Source organism: Phalacrocorax aristotelis, chromosome 7 (genome assembly GCF_949628215.1).
Source record: "Phalacrocorax aristotelis chromosome 7, bGulAri2.1, whole genome shotgun sequence".
Classification (NCBI taxonomy): Eukaryota; Metazoa; Chordata; class Aves; order Suliformes; family Phalacrocoracidae; genus Phalacrocorax; species Phalacrocorax aristotelis.
The window spans coordinates 9,954,742-9,981,379 of NC_134282.1; the positions used below are offsets into that span (position 1 = coordinate 9,954,742).

The window sequence follows — 26,638 nt, forward strand, 5'->3', positions numbered from 1 at the left end:
GGACTTACAGAGGATATAGAGACATTTAAATTAATTGTATGGTGCAATAAATTACAATTAAGAAACTGTGGGCATACAGGTGGTTGCTTGCTTACGTGACTTGTATGCAGAGGCAGTCATACCTATAAACTAGCTTTTCGAAATACAAAGTAATTCTTATGCTGGCTTAAATCTGCGAGTGACATGGTCACTCAGCAAACACTTCTCAAGAGCAGGAAGTGCTACTTGCCAACAGACTAACCTGAGTATTTTTTGGATTGTAAAATATCCAGGTCCCTTTTGAGACTCGGGATGTGCACACCTGTATATCACTGCAAGAGTGTAATTTTTAGAATAATATTTTTGCGCGATCAGTAAGCAGACAGGTTAACGAAGAACGTACAGCTGGGCGTAGTACAAAATGGTAGTGCTCAACAGGCAGAGGTGGGAAGGCTCAAAGCCAGAGGCTCTGGACTTAATCCTGCGAGAGCCTGCCACACTTGGTACCCTCAGTAGCAGCACAGCAGCCGGCGCACTGCAGCGAGGGCAGGGGCTCCTGGCTCCGCAGCAGCTGGCGCCATCCACCCCAAGCACGGAGGTGCAGGTACAGCTGGTCACGGGCACGGGTGTTGCTGCTTAACGTCCAACTGCTGCTGCAAACCTGACAACTTTATGATGGGATTTTGAAATTTTTTAAGGAGTTAGCTCTAATGACTTAGGGGGCTGAATATGTCAGGTAAGCCTGCCCTTGAAACTGACGTTTATCCTCAGAATTAATTTCACATATAGAACCACACCTGCAAAATGCTCAAGAGTATGTTTAGTTCCCTTTTCTAAAAGGCACATGTGTGATTCCCACTGGGTCAAGAGTAATACATGCATACTAGACCAGAACTGACGGTTTCATGACAGAAGGCAACTCTAACTTTCCAGTAAATCTCAAAAAATAATTTGTTTTTATAAGAAGAGGGTCTTTTAAAAGTTTTTACTGTTGCGCCTTCAGCCAGATGCACAACAGAAATCTACAGGTTTGACAACCCAGCTAGATAAAAACAACAGGCCACGTTCTGTTCTCAGGTGCAGCTCCTCTGGCCCCTGGTACTCATCTTTGGAGCACAGTTTCTGGCTTTTTGGGGAGGACTTTGAATCACTTATTTAGTACAGCATTATTCTTTTATTCCTGAAATACATCCAAACATGGCAACAATCGGGGTAGCTATTTAGAAATAAAACCAGACTCTAACGGACATTTTCTTAACTGATGTCTGTCTACTGCAACAAGTAATGGGCCCTTTCCTAGCAGAATCAATCACAAGCTGAAACAAAGGTTTAAAAGAAGTTTCTGTGTGGCCCATGCTCAAATGTTTTTGTTTTGCTCTTGGAAGAGGAGAGTCAGAACATGTTCAGACTGCTCAATTCAGACTGTTAGAATTCTCATCCTGCAACCCCTCTGCACAAAGGTTTTACTGGCTTTCAGTGGAGTTCTGCACTAAAAGGAACTGTCGGCTTCACAGAAATAGAAATAAATAATGGGTTCCGTGTATTATCCCTTTCTCTTTACATCTCTGAGAGCAGAAATAAGCAGCATGGCCCATAAATGTTAAGACTGAGTCAGAAACTCTATTATCAATTATTTTTAGCATCAGAAATGGAACTGCAGCACCTTTTGAGCATGGATAAAGGTTTATTAAGCTGTGCTGCAGGTCTTAGAGAGAATGTGTAGGCCAACAAGAGGTAAAATCAAAACCCCCATGCTCATTAAAAGCACCAATTTCAAGTTGTCTGTAAGGAACAAAGCTGTAAATTAGCAAACCTGGTTGGCTGTGGCTGTTGCAGCGAAGGGAACACTTGTGGCAGATGTTGTTGCTGCAGACACAGTGGCTGGCGTAGCACCGTGCACCATGGGAACTTTCGGAAGGAAAATCATATAAGCAAACATACAGAAGAGTGTAGCAGTATGGGAACCAGAGCGACATGTGGTAGGATAATTGAGCATGGTATTTATCACAGCAAAAAGCCCGAGACATCATTGCCAGCGCGTGACATGCAATCACAGTGCAAAGCAGGACAACATTCCAGGGAGAAGAGGGGAGGGAAATGAAAGAGAAAAAAAGGGGAAAATGCTTGTTACCATCAAATCAAGAAAATCGACACAAACAAGCTTAACCATTTCAATACAAAAATCAACAGAAGAATTTTTAAATGCCCTTATATTTACAAATTTTTGTCTTTTAAGAATTCAACCCAAATATTTACTGCAAACAGAAATTAATCTTGTTGAAGGACAATATACGTCTATGTGGCTATAGTAAGATACAGTCTTTATTTAACATAAGATAGTTTCTGAACACTGGAACTCATAGTCCAATCAAAATCCACCAAGGAACAATGTGCAATTCAAACAACTGCTATACAAAATTAACAACATCTGTGTCCATGTCAATTAAATAAAACAATTGCATTTAATTGACAGGTGTTAGTGCAGGAGGCTAAGGGAGATGGATTGGCACAAGAGCTACAAGTTAAAATCTAGCAGTGGATTTTGAGGGTCCGTGAGCTGCACCACAGGTTTAAGATAATCAAGAAACAAAGCTGGCACCTACCAACACTTGTAGCGGGTGTCATGCACAATATTGAGCCTGCCCATCATGCATTGCAACAGGAAGGTGGATTTGGAAAGGGAAAAGAATTAAAACAACCCATCACACGTGTAATTAGAAAATTTCATTTGAACAAAGAAGAAAAATTGTTATTATGGGAACAGTGGCATGTAACTGTCAGCACAATCAAACCATACAATAGCACAGTGATCCATTAGAACTAGTCTTCAGTGAAGGGGAAAGAGCTGATTGAACTGTGTGCTGGTGTATCGTGTTTGCCTTTGTAGCACCACGGACTATCAGCATGGCTAGGAAAAGTTTCTTTAGCTTTATTTTAAAACTTTTTTAGTCTTAAATCCTTTTGCCTTTTGACATAAGCTTTGTAATGGTCTTTACCCTGGTTTCCTCAGATTAAAATACCTTAAAGTTGCACCTGCCTACAGGTACCCGAGGTCCGCCCCTGCTAGGACACCAGGACGGAGTAGCCAGAGCGAGGGAGTCGCACTGCTGTGCCCTCTCTCTGCAGCTGCTCTGGAAGCGCAGCAGAAGGCTTGTTCTATCTGGGGAACACAGATAGCAGAAGGAGGCAAACCAGGCTCTCCCCGCCTGCTAGAGCAGCCTTTTCAGCTGGGGCCCGTCTCGGATGGGCTGGAGTGATGATTCCTCACAGAGCGATCACTTGATCTATACTGTTTCATTAGCCACAGTCTGACTGCTCCAATTTTTAGGTAATATATAGGCAAAACCCAGGTGAATTTGGCATGCAATACTTTTGCCATATCTTTACAACCCCTGTGAGCTTCTGGTGAAGTGGAAGTGATCCTAACTGTCCTCTGGTCTGTTTGCTTAATATGCAGCTCAGAGGAGTGACTGAATAGCTTAAGTCTCCCATGCAGCTCATGGCAGCACCTAAGAATACTTGTTCAGCATTTTTTTCTACATTATTAGATATATTTTAAGCTGCTGGTGTCTGGGCTCACAACCTGCAACTCTCTTTAGGCTACACAAAAATAACTGAAGTGACAGCACCTGGTGAAATCCACCCTGCAACTAGAGAGCCAACAGCAGAACAGTGTTTTCAGGAACATTATGGTATCATTTTCTAACTATCACTAAGTTGGTAATTCTGTTTACTTTACATAGCAAAATGCCTTCCTCCAGACTGAACTCAGAATCTTCTGGTTTTGCCTCCCGTATGACAGATGAAGATATACTGATATTTCAGAATATCCATTTTTAATCAATGATTTACTCTTTTATTTAACAAGTAATATTTATTAACACTGCTAATCACATCTGCAACAGAAGAAACTGAAATAAACTCTGAAATCTGGGAACAGAGTTTGGAGTGGAAACAGAAATGTATTCTACAAGACTGCCAGTGGGACCACGGCAATGCCGCTTCCTTGACATTACGTGACCGTAACAAGGGGGACAGGAAATTGTTTTAGCTGGTGCCAAGCATTGTAGTGGCTTGCACAATCTCAAGAGCATTTAACTAAGCAGGGAAGAAGTCAGTCAGTATAATTACTGCTGGGGACAAGGTTATTCTCTGTCATCACTGTATCTGCAAGGCTACAAAGAAAAGGGCATAATCATGTTTCTTAATTACTCTTCTATTTATGTGTCATGGAAGAGACTGAAAATATTCACAAAAGGTTAAATAAAAGAAGGGTAGCTTTTCTGACTTCCCGATGCATGAATCATGGGTAGAAGTCAATGGGACCACTTGCAAGATTAAAAAATGGAGCAAAATTTGGCTATAAAGTGCAAACAGTAAGTAAAACTGCTTTCTCGGTCCCTCTTATGACATCTCTATGGTGTTAATGAGGTTACACAGAAGAACCTTTGAGTTCTGTCTTTCTGCAGAAGTGCCCTATTTATAAGGTTGTACATACTTAATTAGATTTGGAATATTACATCATTCCATGCATAATTAGGTCTACATGTTAAAGACAAGTTAGATTTTCATAACAACTCTGAAATACCACTGTAAAGCTTTTCAGCTCAAAAATTTGGTCTGAGTTATGATCATTAAGATTATAACCAGCGCACACAGTTTTGAAAGGGAATCGAAGCAAATGAACGTAAGGCAGAAAAGAAAATACTAGCTAGGGTGCAGTAACTTGCAAATATGAAGACATAATGCTGTATGACCCTCTTACCAGTAATAAAAATCATTTTTGCTATGACCTTAATATTCATCTTGACTTCAGAAGCTTTGACTGACTAATGAGAATGCATGAATAATAAATGTGCAGTTTCAAATGCTCCCTAGCTTTTCAGCACAAGGCAGAATTTTAATACAAGGATGTGCTCAGTTAACTGATCGTAACCTCACAACCAGATTATTTCTGCCGTGGAATAAAGCTATTTTTATAAATATTCTAGGTCTACTGGTGTTTTAAGCATTTTTTTTCTCTTCTCTCCCTCGTATTACTCCCCTCAGTCTGTTTATTCTGTCCAATCTACTAGATCCTAATTAAAAATATCACCATAGACAGCGTAAGCACTCCTGTCAAGGTGAACAGTTGTGCCTGATCTTTCCCTCCCTAACATTCTGGAGGACAGCAGTGTTTTTACACAGACCCAGAAGCCCCATGGAGGAAGGTGCTTACATCAATATCGCTTTAGGTAAGCATCTGTGCACTAAGTCCCAGTGATGAGCAAACAAGTTCTCTGGAGTTGAAGCTGCGGTAACTAAATAAATATGCAATGCATTAACTTAACAGCAGAGGTGGCTGAAGCCTCACCGCTGCTGGCTACATGGTTCAGCCGCCCTGCTGCAATTCTGCCCCTCGCAGGTGCATCAGGAACACAACTGCTGGGAGTATCCTGTAAATGTGACCCTTTTCTTCTGGAGGATTACCCTTCTCAAAGACCATCTGGTCACCCGGTTTACACACACAGGCCAGGAACAGCTGTATCAGCACAACTGAGGAGACACTGAGCTGAGGCACAGGATGGTAACAAGCACGAGGGCATGAATTTCAACTAGTTGCACACAGGAGGTCTCTATCTGCACGTACAAACACACCCCCAGCCAGCTCACAGTTCCTGCAGGACAATGAGCACGTGCAGAAGTAGTGAACACCAAGTAACCCGTGCTCTGCAAGTTCACAGCCCCACAGCGAAACGCTTGCCCATGTGTCTGCCAAGACATCAAGAGTCGGCAGCCAGGACTGAAGTACCAAAACAAGCTATGAACATCTATTAAGTCGTGCAGAGCCTCCTCATTCGGTAGACTAACCCCCCTTATTTCAACTAGCCAACATCACAAGTGTTCCCAGTTCTTTCTTGCAACACCTTTTAGACTCCCCTCTCAGTCTGGGGACAGATTCCAGCAGCCAAGGTTTCTGGGAGACCTCAACAAGCAAAGAGGCAGCTTTCTTGGAGAGTGGTGTGATGAGTATCTAAGAGCATTTAATCATTTGAAGTGTGCTGGAGTGCCAGTGTCCATCTGCATCCGTCCATCCATGGCATGGATGATCCCTTTATTTGCTTTCACATGCCCTTGCATACAGGCAGCAAGAATTAAGCCTTAAAGTTTAGAAGAGGTATCTGGGTTTGTCTGGAACATGAATGGAAAACTCAAGGGTGAAGCATCAAGGGTGAAGTGCCCTGCAGAGAGGAGGGTACTGCCAAGATCCTCCATGGGAGTATACACCTGTACCATGGAGGTCCTGTGAGTGTCCTGCCCTCCAGACCTGCTGCATTTTCATAAATTGCAGCTGAAGCAACTAAGAACACATATGAGTAATTACACTTTGCGTGTCTGAACCTGAAAAATGTCACTTTAATTTGGACATCTCTGAATTAACATGTGTCTGCTCCACAGCACTGGAGCTGAGGGCACTCACACTCTGTGCTCTCCCATCGGTTCTTAGGGACTGATGGAGAAACTCTATTCCCAGCTGACTACGCACAAACAGGACCGATGCTAGTTAATTTAAAGTGGAGAAAACTAAGAAGGGCAAGGTAGCAAGTAAAATTTTCAAAATTTCAGAAAAGCACTGGATTATTGCAAAGCTCAAACTGCTGCTATCTGAAAAATATAAAAAGATAACTTGTAGTGCCAAAAAATCCTTTACTCTTCTTGTCTATCATATACTAAACTTCAATGGTCAAGAAAGGGCAACAGAAGCATCAAGAAGCACTGAGCAAACTCCTGTAGGTTTCAGTATAGATTTGCTAGAGGAAGAGCTGAGGTAGGTTGTGTGCAAGTGCCAACGTGAAAGATCCTGGTCAATGATGTAGTGCAAGTGAGGTCTGATGCACATGAACCATAACCCCACCTTCTAAGTTCAAAGGGTGTGATTCAAAGCAGCTCAGGTGCTTCCAGAAATCATGCAGCCCCTTGCTGATTTAATGGAAGCTGGAAAACTGGTGGTTTACTAACTACATCAGTTACACGTTGCCAACACAAATCTGTGAAATTGTTTAATATCTACAGGAAGGGCTGTGATTGCACAAGCATTTTTATATGAATTTTAGTATGTGGGCTAGAGACCTGACCTAACACTCAACCAGAGTCTCTCTATTGACTCCAACAAACTTTGCAACAAGCTTGTACTAATATATTTTAGTGGTTGCAATGCATTTTTGGAACTTAAGTTGTTACAATGATGTATTACATCAAGCAAGTGATTTTTGTGCCACTTAAATTATATATGTTGGTTGTATGCCAGATTGTACCATCAAGAAAGAATGGTAAAAGGCATTATACCTAATCCCTGGGAACATACCTGCCAAAACTGTTTAGGATAAAACCCTTAATTATTTTTTTTGTGAAGACTGAATGGTTGTCTTTTCTCCCCTCCCCTCAGCTAGTCAGCATTACAAAGGGCCATCCTCATAGACTCCTTCCAATATTTTGAGTACAGATCTACCAGATGTCCTCTGCATTTCATTACCTACCTCCTAGAATGACAGTGCTATTTTAATGTGTGTTCACATGTAAAAACACTAACTCAGCTGTGTTAATACAGGCATAAATCACATGACATACTAGATATATAATTTTTCATGAAGTTCTGTTTGCTGAACCAAAACATCTATTCAAGCTTTAAGTCCCATTTACTTCAGAGGGATTTCTGCTTATGTAAATAGTACAGGCATCAATTCTTCAGCAATTACACTAGGACAAGTATAGATTTGATCACTCTTGAATAAAAGCAAGTGCACCTCGGTTCTGCTTAGACCAAAACCATCCCTGAAGCTTTAGTGGTAGAGGCCTGAACCTTCATTTCTTGTGTAGGTTCTTGATTAGCCTATCTGTGAGACTGCCTGCTTGTGCTTTTCATGATCACTGCACCATAATTAGAATCAAAACCTTCAAGTGTGTGACTCAGAACAACTGTTGCTAAGCACATGAAGGCAAAGGGGTCTTACAGCAAAGAGAAACAAATACAACAGCTTAAGAGATGTGTAATAAAGAGAAGTTAATCAAGGGAAAGAGGAATGAGAGAGGAGATTTCAAATTCTGATTTGGGATGACAGAGCATGATGCTGATTTTTATATTAGACTGGAAAACACCCACCCAGCTTCCAAGAGAAGCAGAGAGAAGCCAGCCTTCCTGCAGTCAGCACCTCCTCTGCCCACATCTCGCCAGGCACGGCAGTGTTTCAGCCTGGAGAGAGGCTGCCTGCACCTGGCAGCAGCCGCCCCAGCACTAGCAGCCGCTGCGCAAATACCTCTATGCATTTGCCAGCAGGATCAAACGGTTATTTCCTAGTGACTTTTTTTGCAGAATTCCCCCTTCTCCCTCCCCAGAAAAAGGCAAACGAGAAGCACTTACCTGGTGGGAGAAAGGCTGTAGCTGTATGCTGCTGTAACTGCATGTTGGCAAGAGCTTGCTGGTATTGGAAAATACCAGTGTTAAAGACTGCGGTGGCACCATTGGTTTTTTCAAGCGCAGGCCTCTTTGGTAATGGGGGAAGTACAGCTTGAGGAAGTCCCTGAATGGTGGATGGGTATAAAAATAAAGTCCAGTAAAAAAAAGAAAAAAAAAGGGTGTGGGGGGTGTGTGGAGGAGGATGGGAGGGAGGGAGAAGAAAAGGAAAGAGAGAAAGGAAAAAAGAAAAATCAGTAGAAGGCAAAAAAACCAGGCAGCACCATGTTTATCCATGAGCAAGCAAGCAGCATAGCAGACTTAACTACCAAATAAAAGGCGAGGTAAAAGATTTACAAGGGAGCACTACTTTAGCCTACCATTACAGCGGCACAGGTAACGTGTTGGAGCCGTACGTTATAGGAACCGGCGTAAATATTACGCTACGGTAAAGCTTCAGGGTTTCAATCAGGAGCGAGGCTATTGGGGTAGGGGGAAGCAGCACTGCTAGCTCCATGAGGATCAACACGTAGAAGCGATGTTAATAGTCACCGTCCGGAGCGGATGGCAGGGCTGCTGGTGCCAACCCACTCCCCGGGCCCCAGCGCCTGCCCGGGCATGCAGAGCACGCGCCGCATGCCGGCACCCCCGGGCCGCCTCCGCGCCACAGCGCCGCGAAGCCATGCCAACGCACCCTGCGCCCGCGGCCGGCCCTGCGCCGTGGCCGCCCACGCGGCACCCTTGGGGAGGGAAAGGGACGGGATGGGATGGGACGGGGGGACGGGAGGGGAGGGGAGGAGAGGGAAGGGGACAGGAGGGGACCGGCGGGGCGCGGGGGCAGCGGGGTCCTGCTCTGGAGCCCAGCTCTGGGGCCGGGCCTGGCCCAGCCTGGCCTGGCCCGGCCGCCCCTGCACCCCTCACCGGGGATCGGGGTTGGGGAGGGAACCGGGATATTCCATTTCTACACATTAAACCCAAACTCGACTCTACGATACAGCTACATGCCAAGCTAAAAGGTGAAAGGTCATAGTACCAGGTCAAAGGTTGCCTCGAGGGGTCGCTTCAGTGATTTGACAGCCGACTGAGTCTTAATTAGCAGGCAGCGAGCACATGATGGCAATGGCCAGTGGGGTCAAGCGCATTAACATAAACAGCAAGCAGAGGTGCATCATGGGGGCAGCAGTGCATTTGGGTAGGTGAGAAAAAACAAATAAAAACAAATCACCGGATGCCGTGTACAACGGTAACAAGACTAGGCATGCACGGGGGGCCGGCGGGCGGCCCCCGCGCGGCAGGGCGGGCAGGGCGGCGGCCGCCTCCCGCCCCGGCACCCCTCCCGCAGGCAGGCCGGGTGAGACGCGGGGCTCTCACAGCTACACAGGAGCGGAAACGGGGCTCCCCGCAACCGGCCACCGGCTCACCACCCGTGCTAGCCGGTGGCGGAGTGCCTCGGGGAGCCCGCGGCTACCGCCTCACACCGCTGGCGCTGCCGCTCCCGCTCCTCCTGGCCGCCGCACCCCAGCGCGCCCCGCTGCGCTCCTCTTCCCACACCCCCATGGGGCTCAGCACAGACAGGACAATATGGCACCACAGCCCTCCTCAGGGTGCTGTCCTCTCCTCGCTAGGAAACCAGTCCCTGAGTAGTTCCAGATCTGGCTGCTACAACTATGAGGTTCGCTCTAGTGTCCTGCGAGAGCTGCCGACAGCCCTCAGGTGGGGGCCAGGGGAGATGGGCTATGAATAGCGTTAACACAGTAAGACTGACTTTAAACTAAGCCTCTACAAACACGGACTTAGAGTAACTGAAATACGGGTTTATCTATCTGTGCAACTAGATAGATACACATCTACCCACACACAAACATACAATAAACTATATATACATATATGCACACACACGTACACACACGCACACATGTATGCACACATATATGTACATATAGATACTCTGTACATCAGCAGGCAAAATTAGTGAAACACCTTAATGGTCTGAAACTACTTAAGAGCAGATCTGGCACCACATGCTGAGAAAGCTCATTGCACCGTGTAGTGACTGGGATCCCCGAGCACACGCACGCGCACCCCCTCCAGCAAGAACCAGTAACACATCAATTATTTGCTCTTGTCAACATACTTCTATTCCAGAGGTGTTTTCCAAACTCACCATGGCAGCTGCAGTCGCTGCTGCCTGGGCAGCTGCAGCTTGGTTAACCTGGTACTGGGCAGCCTTGATCTTGGCTTGCAGATGTGCAGGAGGGTGAAAATATTTGCACTTTTCCCGTGAGCATCTCCCTTTGATGTAATCCATGCAGACAGTGACCGTGTTGTCGTTGGTGTCAATCATGGCGTTGTCAGCAGGGTGAGCGAACCGGCAGTCATTCTCTCCCCTGTTGCAGTTGCCACGCTGGTATTCTCGACATACCTGTGACACCGGGAAAAGAAAACTGCTTAATTTGGGTGATGGGTGTTGCGGGCATGGCTCAGAGCAGAGTTGGGATTTCTGAACATCTGCGAGAGCGCTGCGAGGACGGGTGCCCAGCCCCAGGAGGAGCAGAGTGGTGTTAGGATGGTGGGCTTGGCTCCCTGGCAGCAGGGACCTGGCTTCTTTAAAGCCACTTCTGATGTCAAAGAGCATCAAAACCCACCAGGACCAAGAGCCAAGCACACAGCAGGTTTTATTTTGGCTCCCACTTAGCTGCCCACAGGGCTTTTTCTGTTTTCTGAGGAAACTTGCTGTGGCTAGCTCTCAGAGATGACCCCAAGCACCACGGTGCTTGGACGTGGTCACGCTCCACTGTGATCTGGCTGTGCCCAAGTTAGCAACGCTTGATGCATTAATTAAGGTGACTGGCCGCAGATGCCGGGAGGGTGACTGCATGGCCACCCCCGGGCAGCCCCCTCGGACGGGTGCTTGCCCGTGCCAGGGAGTGAGCTGCACCCACTGGGGGATGCAGCACCGCACCGTCCCACGCGATCCAGGTGTCTGCCACGAGAGGGCAATCCGAAACCCGCAGTGGCAGCGGCTGCCTCTCCCGGGCTGCCCGGCGATCGCCCCGCGGATCAGCGGAAGGTGGGCCGCGTTGGGAAAGAGCGGAGGCTGCAGCCAGAGCAGTCCCCAGTCCCGCTGTCACACCGCCACCGCGCGAGAGCAGCCAAAGCAAGCTGAAGGAATCAGAAACCGCAGGAAGAAACCTGCTTGGCTGGAGGGCATCCCCCTGCAGCATCCCCACTGCTGGTACGCGGGCTCCAGCCCGGCCCCGAGCCGGCACAGACCCCTCCCGGACCTCCGCCAGCGGTGCAGACACTAACTTCACCACCAGTGCGACAAGCATTGGCTCCCTCTTCACACACCTTGCAAACCCTGTATTTAAAAAAATGACGTGTGTTCTTCTCATGGCCAGCTCTTCACAAACCGCAAACAAAAATGCGTTTGTCATTTTAGTTTTCCAAAGGCTATAGGAAACAGAAAGGGACAAAAGCAACCAAGTTTGTATAAAAATAAAACCACTTCAGTAGATGGAATTTCCTTTTAAAGGTGGGTGCCCATGAGCTTGGGCCATCAGTATTTCCTCACGGACGTTGGCTCTGATCCCTGCAGCAAGCCAAATTTGGTTGTTGTTTGGTTTCCACCCATGCTAGTGCTCTAGCTGCTTTTTAACCCCTGTGCTGCTTCAAGTACCAGCTACCCATCATCTAAGACTTATGAAATAACATACCTGAAGGATGAGAGCAATGCCATTTGTGAACCTGCTCACAGGAAACGTCCATTTCTCCAGAGTCATTCCAGCATGACCCTATTTATAGTCTTTTTCCATGTAGTGACAAAGACTCTGGATGCATATTTGCAGCAGAGCCAGTTCAGGCACCTGCATTGCTCTTTTATGCCCATGGCCCTACTGCTCACAGCTCGGTGCTTGCAGAGCTGTTTCTGCCACACACATGAAACAGATTGGGCAAATCCCTCAGCTGGAAAACAACCATTTGCCTTCCAGGTAATTCTTCAGCTGGATCTGTTCCCTGGCCTAGTCCCCATGCAGTGACACGGGCCACTTTGCCAGCCAGCATGACACAGGAGTGGCTGGGGAAGGAGGTGGTGCCTGTTTAAGCCTCCAAAAAATACAAGTCTGCTTCTGGTATCTGTCGCGTGCTAGCACCATGCCCGCTCACACAAGACTCTCTGGTCTCTCTCCCCCCTCACTCTCAGGCATACACCAAACAGAGCTGGCATATCATTGCTTCTCCAAGACACGTGTGCTGGGCTGGTGAACCACACCACCGGCATTATTATTTGCTCTCTTTCATCATCTAGGAATACTTTCTGAGCCATGAACCAGTGTCTTCTACCCAAACACAGGCCTCCCAAATGGATAATTTCCTCTGATCATTTGTTTGCAGTCTAGAAGTAAGCTGAAGTCTTTTCCTCTGAAGAAAAGGATGCAACTAATGTCAATGGACCAACTGGTCTTTGCTCTTTGTCTGGTATTGGTGACCCACAAAACTGAGGTCTCAAAACCACTCCACATAAAAGCAAGAACTAATCCATTAATAACAAAAAGATGATGTATACAATTTCACATATAAGTGTGTGTGCGTGTATATATATAAAAAAGTATCTATATTCAGAGAAAGAGACGGATAAAGAAAATGCATCCACAGATAAGCTAATTTTATCATAGTTAAAACCCAAAGAAGGAGAACAGAAAAACTAAAATAGTTCAGCAGATAGAGATAATCTTTGGCATGTCCAGAGCAAATTTTCACAGAGCTGTCACGCAGTAGCTGAGATAAGGCAATGAATGGCTCTCTCTCAGTGCTCCTTAACAGATCTCTGAATGATGGTTTACAGCAGTCAGACACAAACCATAATACCGCTAGTCCTTTTAATCAGTGTGACCAGCAGTGGCTTTTCAACCACTGTGATGGTAGCCAAGAATGTTTCCAATTCTTGTTTATTTAAAAGCAAGCATTGAAAATGGTGTTTGTTTTTTTTTTTTTTGCCACAGGCATGGAGTAATATATCATTAATCTGCTTGAGTAAAGAGAGGCATGGAAGTATGATATGTTTTCTGGTCTTTCAGATCTGGAGAGCTTTTATTTATTTATTTATTATTAGGCCTGTAAATACTATCATAATTTCAACTCAATCTGTTAAGAAACATAAACAAAAGAGGCACCTGTACATCTCTAGCCTGTCTGCAAAAATGCTGAGTTAGTGCTGCCATATTACTGATTCACTGTAATTCATTTAACCTCTTCTAAAATTGGGCTGAGTTTATTTTGATCACCCTGCTGGGATTCAAGCTGCCCACCGTGGTGGGGACACAACCGCTGCGCCACCTCAGCTAGGGCAGAGGCCCCACGCTCCACACCCGGAAGTGCACAGAGGTTTGGCTGGAGGGACATGGACAGCAGAGCTGGGATCCCTGCCCTTCCAGGAGCAAGGCACACCTCCTGTCTCCTTTTCTGCATTGAAGAAAATTTATCAAAATGGGCATATTGTTATCCAGTACATTCTGAATGTTTAAACAAACGGCACCACTAGGTCAGATATACTGATTACCCAAGATCTGAAAATCTCCCAGAACCTCTAAGCCACTTCTTTCTGGCAAAAAATGGTATCTATGAAGCAAGCAGGAAACAGCAGTTTGGTTGTGGTCATTCTTGGTTCTTGAATACTCCTAATAGAAAATGATGGCATTCAAATGGAAACACATGTGTTTTAAATAAAACGGTTAGGCAATTCCTTTCTCTCTCATTTCCCTGTCCTTCTCACTTCTCTTCTAGTTCACTCAAAGAGCCACACTTTAGTTCGAGATATTTCTGGCAGTAGGGGAGTGTGACAAAAGCTGTAGGAAAAGCCTCAAGCCATGAAATTTCCACCCTGAGATCCAGGCTCCTTATGGGAGTGGCTGAATGCACTGGACGCCCAAACATCTGCATGTTCTCTGTACAGGCAACAGGGTCCAAATACGTATGAAATCAATCCTACCACTAGTAACATTCACTGACCTTATCTTACGAACATTCACATTAATTCATGGGACTAGGTGCCCTGGTTTGTGTTGTCTGCCTGCTTTCCTTAAAATCGCAGGTATATGTATTGAGAGCTTTTAGCTGTGGAACAGTTTGATTCAGTATCCCAGAACACGTGTGCTAACTTAATTAATGCCACAGTACCTCATTCTTGAAAATAAGTATTTAAAATTCTAAGCAGAACAAATCATATTCCAAGATTAGATGCTAACATCATAGCGGTTATTCTTCTCAAGGACAGTTCATTCCAAGGGAGAGCAAGCTAAGCCTTATAAAGCTCTCTAATCATGTCATAACAATTTACAATACCAACAGCAATAAGCTCACTTAAAGAGCAGGTAGATACATGCCAGCTTCTCTGAAATGTAACAATCAGACCTTGCAAAATCTTTCAAATCAGTTCTGCATTTCTGTAATCTATAAAGTACATAAAATGTTTTGCTGTTCATAAGAATCATGTGCTTATTTGGTATTTGTATACTAAATTTGGATACTCCAGATTAAATGACCAATACACTGGAAAGCACAGGCAAATTATCTTCTCACTTACCTATTTCACTATTTTAAAAAAACTGCATTTGCTGAAGGGAAAAAAGGAGGAGAAAAAGACACCCCCTCCCCCCAGAAGATACTAATTTTGTAAGACAGCAGTGTGGTGTGGAATTGCAGAGTCAGTGGGTCAACATGGATGTGCTCTTGATCCCAGTCAAAATAAAAAGCAGAACTTAAACAGCTTAAAGGGTAGAAGAAGCTGGATTTCTTTAACATGATCTACACGGTGCAATGGCTAGAGCAGAGCAAAGGGAAAGGTCCTGTTAGGAAGGCTGGGCTGGGACAGCTCTCCTCCAATGACCAGGACACCTCCCTAGAGCAGAGCCTACTGAGATAAATGCAATTACAGCAGAGAAGGCTGCTCGGTGCTGACTGAGCTGGGATGTTAGTCAATTGGAGAACATGGCTGAGAAGTAGGTGACCTGCTTGACTGTGTCCTGGCTATGAGCTGAGCCCATGAGAGGGCTCATGCCGCCTCCCTGGTGCTGCCAAGGGCTCTCCCTGGCACATGGTGCTGCCCCGTGGGAGCTCGGCCAGTGCGCAGGGACCTGGTGCACTCCTGCACTGCCAGCATTTCCTGTGGTGAACGAAGCCTGCTCCTGGAGGAATCCCCGCATGGTGCCATTTCACCAGGAAAGGTGACAAAAGAGGCACTCCTCCAAGTCTCAGCATTTATTTTCAGGGGTTCTCAGCTTGGCCATCATCTTCCTTTCCATACAAGGTCAAAGCAAAACCACTTGGCCTTTTTTTAAATTTTACTGATTTCCGATGTTTTTGCTGGCTTTTCCTAATTAATAAAAATGTTTTTTACTGCAGACTGTGCCCCTGGGTGTCGTGTGAGAGTAACACTCTCACAACTCCCTCTCATGCAGAGGAGTTTGGCTCAGCAGTGTATCACTTCTCTAAATAGCTATATAAAGAGAACGCAAGCATCCTGAGGATCAAATCCTGCACACTGAAGTCCCAAATTTCATTAGGTCCCTGTGCACTTCAGTCAGTCTGCTGGCCAGCACAAGCTCTGCCCCATAGGCTCCACACGAAGACATGGCCCCGCACAGCCCGTCTTGGGCTCCCACCAATGTACATGCTTCCCTGGCCACAGGCAGAGCTGGGGGACTTCAGGTATGTGCTGCTCCTGCTTACGAACAGAAAGCTTTTGAACCCACATGTCCCCAACACCACTGACAAGCACTGTGGGCTCTACACAGGTGGAAGCACAATCAAACACAGCAGCCAACCTCGACGCTGTGACTCAAAGGACTCCCCACCATTGGCATCCTCCTCTCGGTACTCACTTCCAAATCTAGAATTATTTATTTATGAATTTATCTAATTGCATTTTGGTTTTAATCCACCTCTGGCAGGTATCCACCGTGAAATAGAGTCCCTAAAGGAAAAACATCCCTTGGTGATTCCAAACAGCCACCCGTGCGCCAGCTCTCTGCTCAGTGCGGCTGCCTCTCCTGTAACCTGACCGTGCTTTGGGGAATGCTTTCCTCAGAGAAAACATCTCTAAAAAGGGAAGTGATGCGATCCCACAGAAGGGGAACCTGTGATGACGTGAGCTCTGAGAATAGTGACAGCGGCAGCGGGAAGTGCTCACTGCCAGATGACCCCTCCACACTCCTCCCAGCTCGCAGCCTTCTAAGTGGCAGCTTGTCAGTCAGAGAAGCAACTAAGAAAAAGGAATCAATTTTCCTTGTAATGAGAATTAATCCCTGTTAATGCAGATGCATGGGCAGAAAGAAAAGCATCACAATTACAATTGGCTTCATTTTAAAACAGATATCCTTCTTGCTCCTCCCATCAGATACACCATGAGATATGGTGTAAATTTGGGGTTGTCCTGTGCAGGAACAGGAGTTGGGCTTGATGATCCTTGTGGGCCCCTTCCAGCTCAGGACATTCTATGATTCTATGATCACATTCTCTGAGTTCAGGGACCATATCCCACAGCGGAACAAGCCACCCACCCCTGACACCCCCAAGCCTTCACACCCTCCCCACACAGAGGTGTCGCAGTACCAGGATCTCTGAGACCTGCCACTGCACTAACGCTACGCGAACGCTAGTGCTGGGCACCGGCCACCAGGGTGGGACTGAGGGCAGAGCAGGAGGGCTGCGGTTGCAGGGCCGGGTCACAGCACAGCTCGGCTCTCTCCACCACTGATCAAAGCTGCCACTGGCTGCTGCACGGTACTGGAGAGGGCGCGCACCGGTGGCTGTGCTACAGGGAGAGCTGACCTCTTGCAGGCAGTGCGTGCCCTAACACATAGCCGTGTCCAACACAGAAACAGGGTGACAGTGGATCACCCTGCCTGCTAAGCCTCTTCCATCGCCACCTTTTAACCACTGGACCTGACCAGGGCTGCTGAGCACCCGCGCGCAGGCTGCGCTCACAGGCGCGCTCCGAACGCGCAGCAGCCGGCAGCATGTCGATGGCTCGCCGACCACGCTGCTGCAGCGCTGATAAGGTGCTGAAAACACTGTCAGGCTTTTCAGATAAGAAAGATTCAGGGCAAGGGAGAGTACCAGCTAGAGAGCACTAACACTTGTCAGGGTTGTAGCAAGGATGATAAGCCAGGCGCAGGAGATCAGTGGGGGAGTACTGGCACCATCTGTCCAGGGTTAAAGTAAGAGAGGCTGAAAGCCATCTTTTACCCAGGTAGCTGAAGCTCTGCCCTTACACCTGCCCCTGGTGTTTGGCACCCATGGCTGTGCACCCCCCATGTTAACACCTTCTGAGCACACACTAACACAGTTTCGAGGCACTCTTGCTGCTACCATGGTCATTCCTAAAAGGGCTCAATATTTCCATTTCCTTCTGCAACGGAGGGTCAGAAGCAGAGCTGCAAGCATTAACTTACTGTATGATCACTCAATCACTTCCCGTTCTTACCCATCACCAAGATACAAAATTATCAGCTGAAGTGAAACCTGCATTATTTTCTTTCACAAGAAAAATATCTTACATCTAGGAGTCATAATAAATGATACAGTTTGTGAGAGTAAGTTACACGTATCGGCTCCTACCTCCAGCCTGTCTGTCCTCATTATCTTTTGGGCAGCAGCGGCAGCAGCGGCAGGAACCGGGACACCGGGGTTCCCTGTCACCAGCATCGGGGCGGTGGGCAGGATCTCTGCTGGGACCAGGCCTGGGGAGACGGGCCCCAGGTAGGGGTTGAAGGTGGCTGATGCGTTGGTGGCTAAGCTCGGTGCAACAGAAAACATCGGCTGCAATCAGAGAAAAGAAGAAGAAGAAAGACACTTTAAGTATTTATACTTGCCATGCTGCCAGCATAACTTTTTAGCTATCATCTTGAGCGCAACGGCGGTGAGTTTCTGCTGCTAATGGGAAAGAAGCATTTATCATGTTTGTGGGACATGAAGAACACCCAAGGAAATATCACACATGAGAAAGACCATGAGGACAGGGATCCCCCACCAGCCTCTGCTGGTTCTCCTGCCTAAGCTTCCTCTGCATGCTTATAACACGTGGCAGCTGTTGGAGCAAACTCTCATTTGATCCACACTTGAGCAACGTCATCATAAACGAGCACTCCTCATGGCCACAGGAGAAAGTCTGAGACTCTTGGAAGGACACATCCTAAACGTGTGCGAAGACCCGCTCTTGGGGAAAAAGGCATCTGTGCAAGAGCCCTGACACACCATCAAACTGCACTCAACTTCAGACACAGATAAATACATTTCTGACCCTGACGACAGCCAGCACTGGTTCAAAAATTACAGAGTTTTAATACAACAGGTCAGATGACCATAATAATTTATTTTTACAAAATTAAACAGACTGTCCAAGCAGATATTCAGAAAGAAATACACTGCATCAAGGAAATGCTTTTAGACTAAAACGTTAAGCCAGAGAGAGACCATGCAAACACTGGGTTTCTTGTTTGTTTGCCTGTTATAAAAAAAGAGTCAGATGCCCTTGTAGGCTATTGCATGTGACGATAATTGGATGTAGAAGACCAAATTATGCTGCAAGATAAAATGCGGAGCTGTTACACTGCAGTAAAGATTAAATAACTCTTCTGCCCCACTGAATGCAAAGGCACTGTGCTATCAGCATAATTGCCAAATAAAATTTAGTCTGGAGTGTTTAGCTTTAGTATCTAAAGTAGTTACTCAAGGAGTTTAGATTTTTCTTCCAAAATAATTTTTAGAGGGAAAAACAACTACAGAGTTACCACAGCTCTTTTTCTCTGTTTCGTATCTGTTTAAGCCAGACAGCGTGTAACACCACCTGTTTTTGTATTCCTGAGGAAATGACCGAACTGTTTGGAAGCAAGGAACAAGTCCATTTGAAACACTGGACAAAAACACATGCAGAGATTACTGAAGAAAGAAGACTGAAAGTTCTGTAAATGGGAATAATTTCTTTAATGTCTCTGGTCCTTCATCCATGTGAATGAAAAACAGACAAATTTTACAGGAAATAAAATATTACTCTTAAATACTTTTCATTACTGTGTTATCAGCTAAGTAATAATTAACATTGACAATAAAACTATGAACCAGCCTGTTAGTGTGTAAGTTAAGGGATATCAGTGTTTGATTTCAGCCCAATGTACTCACTGTACAGTACATAAAAGACCATCTCATTTATTTTCTACTGAGATAATTTTATACAATATAAATATCCTGCAGCCTTTAGAACACTGCAAAATAATAGCATATTTTATCAGAGCCACTTCATATTATTCTGAAACTCACATGTATTCTGCAATGTGCTGTACACATGTAAATCAGGAGATAAAAACCTATCCTACAGTCTCATCCACTCAGACTGGGAGCCACGCTGCTGGCAGAAAGAGACCATGAAGTGGTGAAACCTGGGCAGCACACAACCACTTCTCAGCAGCAGAGCTGTCTGCCAGGGCACAAAGCCACCCAAACACTCCTGCACCCAGGAAAAATTTCTGTCAATACAGTGTCAATACAGTGGCCCCAGTGGACACATGGCACAGACTGGGTATATGGGACTGGCATATATTGGGCAGCTGCGGGATGGGGAGGAGCAGGACACCAGCACACTGCCCCCTCTGTTGCGAGGGTCACCCCAAGCACAGCCCTGCCCTCCACAAGCATCAGCCTGTGACTGCAAACTGGCCAGAACTGGGACCCCAATGCCACGCAGGAGAGGAGAGACCGGGGCGGGGGGCCCAGGTCAGCCCGAGCCGCTGGGCTCATCTCTGCTGCTTACTGCTCAATTGTTTTCCTGCGAGCGCTCATTTCTCCATCTCTAGAAGCAGAGGTAGTATTTCTCTATCACCATGACCAAACATACAACTACTTACTGGGCTTGCAGTTAGGGCCCTACTATGCTGTGAATCATGCAAACCAGTTAAAAAATAAAGAAAAAAGCAGTTCCTGTAGATCGGCACAGAGAACAGAGGTGAAGGAGGACATAGCCTTGGACACAGCTCTGCGCTGCCAGATGCCCCATAATCCACATCATCCTATCTACTGAGTAATTCTGCTTTAAAAATGCCTGTGCACAACCAGTGTGAACCTCATCAGCAGGGTCTGATCTCCATGGGTCTGCCTTTCAAAGGCACCACTCACTAACAGGGTCTATCGATTGGGATGGAGACATGGGGGTACCTTTGGAAATTGGCCCCTGCAGTGCAGCAGAGCTGCGGCTCCTCCCTGGACAGACAGAGAGATGGGCTTTCTGCCAGCGCCCCAGCTAACTGGCCCCGCAGGACCAGCTGCCTGCAGGGAAGGAGCTGGAGTCGTTTAATGCATCTTTAACAGTCAGCTACTGAGCACCTGCTATGCCAAGGAGCACAAGAGTGTACCACATACACAGAGAAACACTGACAACCTACAGCTACTTGGAAATTACAAACACACCTGCAGGAAGGTCTGGGACCTTGCTCAGCTGCAGATTCGCGCCTGCAGTGTGCAGCGGATCGCCTCTGGAGCGCCACTCTGCAGAAATGCATGCCTGAGTAACAGCCCCGCAGTTCTGGCCTGTATAGAGCAAGCAGCCTTGGGGCTCCCCGTGCTCCCAGTACCCCACATGCCCCTGGAGGCGAGGAACGGCCCCAGAGCCTCCAGCCACCTTCACAGTCCATCTCTGCTCTTCTGGTCTCACATCTGCATCTTCCTTCTTCTGTTTAGCATTTTTCACACTCTTCCACACTGGAAAAGGCAAATCCAGGGTCTGACATTGCTGTTGTCAAGCAGCACAGCATCACCCACTGATGTCCCAGTAACAACTGATGCACTAACACCAACTGATGCTCTAGTACCAAAGCCATAGTCTAGCTGAACCCAGCTCCAAACTGGTTTACAGGCAAGGAGGGCAGAACTGATCTGAGCAAGCAGAGCTCTTCCTCGGGATCTCAGTGCCTGCAGTCAGCAGGACATGCAATCCCCGCTCACCATGTGAAATCCCCTCCCTCATGTGCCGGCTGAAAACAGATAAAAAGAGTGAACTAAAAAAGAAAGACGGGAAAAGCCCACGGATCCTACTTGCAACTAAGATAATGAAAACATTTATCAGACAGACATATGAGTGAAAGGATCCTACTGCTTTGCTTACCAAATTAGAGTCTCTCATTAAGTTAGTTCACTTACTTTTATTAAAACATAGGGTATTGATTTTTGTGAAACGGAACAAACTGACTTAAGCATCGTTAGATGGGATGATATAAATCACTTGCTAGAACACCTTGAAATAACATCTGTTTCAACTGTGCTAAAAATAAAATAATTTTAAGGCCAAATTAGTAGGATGACACCATTTTGAAACACTACTGCTGGGACAGCCAACGGGCCTTGCTATGAATCCTCGGACTGAATGAGACTGGATTCTGAAAACGCACGGTCTGTAATGTTTAAACTCAAGTGATGTACACAGAAATTACCCAGGCATGGGTAGAAGTGCTGCGCTTCAAAACACACTGACTTAGATTTTGCTTGTTAGGGACAGTGTGAGTGTAGCATAAAGCAGAATTTAAATTTTATTTAAATGTTATCCTCACACTAACCTCTCTTTATATCAAAAAGGAATGTTAATCCAAAGGACTGCATTAGTGGTTTTTTTTTCCCACATTTCCCCAATTGTTGGTGTGTGTCCATACACTGCTTTGTATAAACTCGAGAGAGACGTATTTGGTTACAATTCATCAAACAAACAAACAGGTTAACAGAGAAGAATATTTTAAGCAATGATTCTTACTGTTGGCTGCATTTTGACTTAAGCTTTCTCATAGTCCAAGATATGATTTTGCTGGCGCTAAGGCTGTATCACTGTACTCAAATCAGGAAATAAAAATAAAATTGTGGCATGTGCACATGTCTGTTTTGAGCTGCTGAAATTGAAAAATCATTTTGAGGTTGCTCTGGAGTTAAAGCACGTAAAGTATGGCCTGCTTTTGAGCTGCCTAGCTGTACAGACACTTAATTTGGTTCTGATCTGAAAACCAGCAGCAGCGGGCACCAGCCCACAGGCAGCCCAATTTCTCCCGCAAGACTGGAGTAAGGAGCAGGCTGCACGGCGCAGTGTCAGGGCATCCCCCGAAGCACCGCGGTGCGACAGCATTTGGTGTCTGTGTGCTGATGCTGCCGCAGCTCATCTCCTTGCCGACGTGATACAGACAGTTTTATTTAAAGAAAAGCCAATCAAGAGAGAGAAAACAAAATGTGGTATCTTCTCATGCTGTGCTAATACGTACTAAAGTCAATTTACTGTGATGATCCTACCACATTTTCTGCTTTTCTCCAGAACGCTTTTTCTTGAAACAGCCGAGGCATAAAGCTCTGTGGGAGAGTTACAGTTACATTAACTGAATCAAGTAAGCTACAAAATATTTTCTGGTATTCTGTAGACCCACAAAACATGGGGCCAAATAACCATTTGGCACAATATGAGAGTCCTTTCTGCTGAGATTATTTTTCCTAAGGAATTACCTGTATTTTGAGGAGTATTAATTGTCACTATGTTTTTTGAAATAAAAGCTGAAGCACTCATCTAAAAGAGTGAATATAGGTTTCCTAATGGAAAGAATCTAAAGGTAAATTAAACTCCCCAAATTCTACCTTTGCCAGCAAGAAAGGAATAGAACTGTCAGAGAAGTGCTAATGCAGATATATATATTTTATATATATTTTCAACTTATTTTTTTCCTTTTTTGCCATTTTACCCATTGAAAGAGAGAGCTTCAGCCAGGGGAGCATTGTTTGCCTTTTTATGTAGAATATACCAGCCTTGCTCATACATTAATCACCGCCAGTCTCGCCCATACATTAATCAGAACCCTCTCATGTCTGAGCTAGAAATTTATATCAAAAGGGTTCTGGGCCAAATTTATCCATAGGTTAGCTCAAATGACCTCTCCGGATTGCCTTCGAGAGGGATCTGGCGCAGGGTGTTCAGCTCCCAGACACATATGTGCGTGACAGGTTGATGCCAATGATATTTATATTTGCTGAAACGAGGGATTACTGCAGAGTAAGAACCTCAGCCACGGAGCTCGACTTCATGGAACACTGTACTGCGCTTACTAAGGCGTAAGAGAAACAGATATGGTGTAATATATGACCACATTTTACTATGACCAGATGAGAGATTTCTGATAGATTCTCCTTCCCTCACCCCCTGGCTTTTTGTAGAAAGTATGATTATCTGTACTTCTCCTTCTTCCCGCCAAGCCTGAGCTGTGGACTGTACAGCTCAGACTGACATGCACCGTACATCACTCGCACCAAGCCTTCTGCTCTGCCTGACAATGTGCTGTAAAAACCAAAGTCCAATTCCAGCAAGTAATTCCCTGAGAAGGTCCCCCTGAGTGAATGGAAAACATCCAATGGGGATCCTCTCAAGCCCAGGAATTTCCTAGAGCACATGAAATTGCAATGGAAACATCTATTTACAAAAATCCCACACAGATCACTCACTTTCTTAAGAAATAAATTGCAAAAATTAAATTAACAAAAGATTAACAAAATTAATTAAATTAACAATATTACTTCAGGCAAGGGAGAATTAAGCAATACAAAGACATACAGACCAGCATTTCATTTTATTTGATTTCTCCACCAGTTACTAATGTTTGTGGGATTTTACAGGCATGTAAGCACACCTGCTAACTTCAACTACAACTCATTGTACTCATTGATCGAAGCCAAAAAGTGCACATACCACAGGCTGCAATGGGGCACCAGGCATCATGGCATTGGCAATCTGCATCTGCTGGGCCAGCATGGCCATATTCTTCTGCTGAATCAGGTTATTGCGTCCATTTATCTCCAGCTGCGTTTTTAAGTGTGGTGGTGGGTGAAGATATTTGCAGTTTTCCCTTGAACATCGACCCTGAAGAACAGAATTGACACAATTGGCTTAGAAGCTACAGGTGTATGTTCGTTCCTCATGTATTTATTGGCTAAAACAAACACAACACACACTACAGACCTAGAAGGAACGCTCTTGGCTACTTCTCAAGGTTATCACACACTGACCAGAGCAACTTGACAATTCTAGTATCAGCTGCTTGCTTTGCTTTTCTAAACTATGCATTTCCACAGTACAACTCTAAAAAATACTGCTTCTTTTAAAAGTTGCTGAAGGTGAGCAAATACCAGTTGTTTTGAAAGTCCAGCATGCCCATCCGCTACGGGCACATGTTTTTGCTCAGTGAAAGCCTTGCCCAAGGGGACCCAGAACAACCCCCCCTGACCACAGAGCTGCCTCCAGGAACCAGGCAGCTGCTGGACCAGAAGCCCAGCAAAAGAAATGCAGTCTGGCTGCAGCAGTGAGCCTACAAAAGTTCATGTGCTACTCTGAAAATATTAGTCTCGCTTCTCTTTCTGCTGTGCAGGAGCATAAGAAGCACGGAATGCACAGCAAGACGTGTGGTCAAAGGAGCATTATTACCAGGAAAACAGCACCAGCTCTGTGCTTTCACTAGACCTGGAATACAACATCTTCTAGAAAACCTCTTACATGTGGTGCATTTTTGTTGCAATTGCATAAACCAAACAAAAAAAATCAGAATTGACTCGTTTCTGAACTTTTCATTAAATTCAGATGTAGTAAACAACAAATTTGATGCACTAATTCCATTTGGATGAAAGGACATTCATCAATTTGACAACTGTTCTCATCAAGAAATAATATAAAATAATTCTATGTCCAATCCTTATCCAAACCCCGCTGTACCTCATTACCAAGTAAACCAGCTTCGCACATAAGACAGCCCTGCCTGGTGAACTCTCTGAACGCAGTCTTTTGCTCTGGGTGCCCTCACCTGCGGGCTCCCAGCTGGGAGTGGGGCGGCTGGTGCTCGGCAGCGCTGGGCGCCCGCCCGGCGGCTGGGGCACGCGGAGCTGGGCATGAACGTGACTTCTGACAACTGGCCCCAAGCCCCTCACTGTGGCCCCACTATAAAAAGCTCTAAAATGAAAGGCACAGCCTGAGCAAACAGCACCCCCTGCACAGCCACGGTGTGTGGCAGAGGGAGGTTGGGGAAGAGAAACCCCCACTCCTGGGGAAGAGAATCCCCTCTTCTCATGGCATGTAAGCTGTGATCTCCCATGCCATGAGACTTCAGAAAATGCAAATTCATTAAGATAGAAGCTTTACACACTAATTGCTCTTTAAAATTGTAACACTGAAGCCCATACTTTCACTGAAGGGATGACAACAATAAAAAAACCCACAACTAAAAAGGAGAATTGAATCCTTTTCTGGAAAAAAACAGATTCCTTAAATTACATTTTTTTTTTCCTTTACTCATTCATCTTTGAAATAAATCCAAACAGGAACAATGATAAAGCAAAAGACAGCCTTAATTTAAGTAAGAAACTGTTTTTATCGGGAAACGTTAATTCAATGTAGTTTGACCTTATACTGCAATTTCGCTCAGAAAGTTAAAATGTATTCTTGTTATAAGATCTGCCAGAAATCTAATTTGTACAATGATTTTTGTCTCCCCTTAAGGCTGGGATAAGTGCTTTGCTGCTGCCCCCCTTCACAATCCATCTCACCTGCTGGTGGTTCAAAGTTTTTAAAACTCATTTTCATAGTTATTCAACTGACATCTGAGTGATCTTTGCATAAGAAGATATAGCTGGTACAAAGAAAACTATGTAAACTTTTGTGGATGTATTTAGGCTACACACCAAGATCACAGAACACTCTAGGTATATGAAGACCAGTACTGTAACAAACAGCAAAGGAAGTTCATCTTTCAGAGCATCCGTTTGTAATCCCTGAGCATATTTCCTTGAATTAAATGCATTTTCCATTACATGATCCCATCTACCTCCAGAGACAACACAGAAGAGCTGAGCAACTGCTGCCAGTCACAATGGTAAGGCGCAGATGAACAGAAACCCCAGTGCAGGCTGCCCTGGCGCTTGGCCATGCTGTGCTTGCTGCTGCCTTGCTGGCCCTCAGCCGTGGGGCTGCAGATGTCGGAGGGCTCCCCAAAGCCGTGCCCTTTGGTGTGGGGCCTCTGCCTGCCCCTTATACAGCCCTGTCACAGGACTCCCACAGGCATTTGCTCCTTGGACTGAGGGGTGCTACAGGCTGTCCTCACCAGAGCAGACGCATGGAAAGGACCGCTGAATTCACTTGCAAGAAAATCTCCCTAATAACACAGCTCCGAATGTTGG

At 45.7% G+C, this 26,638-nt stretch overlaps 1 protein-coding gene across 50 annotated transcripts in view; it reads right to left on the reverse strand.

Moving 5' to 3' along the window:
* MBNL1 (muscleblind like splicing regulator 1) overlaps positions 1–26,638 on the reverse strand; it is a 109,543-nt gene that overhangs the window by 4,575 nt on the left and 78,330 nt on the right. For 17 of the 50 annotated variants that reach the window (XM_075098713.1, XM_075098686.1, XM_075098709.1 and 14 more), the window contains 7 exons: positions 24,165–24,335; positions 18,029–18,229; positions 10,575–10,832; positions 9,444–9,497; positions 8,378–8,537; positions 2,583–2,618; positions 1,793–1,887 (listed from right to left, as the gene is read on the reverse strand). In XM_075098713.1, coding sequence (XP_074954814.1) covers positions 1,793–1,887; positions 2,583–2,618; positions 8,378–8,537; positions 9,444–9,497; positions 10,575–10,832; positions 18,029–18,229; positions 24,165–24,233 — 873 coding nt within the window. In that variant the 5' untranslated portion in view covers positions 24,234–24,335. The remainder of the gene's footprint in view (positions 1–1,792; positions 1,888–2,582; positions 2,619–8,377; positions 8,538–9,443; positions 9,498–10,574; positions 10,833–18,028; positions 18,230–24,164; positions 24,336–26,638) is intronic. The other 33 variants (XM_075098726.1, XM_075098694.1, XM_075098723.1 and 30 more) reach the window with 5 other exon arrangements.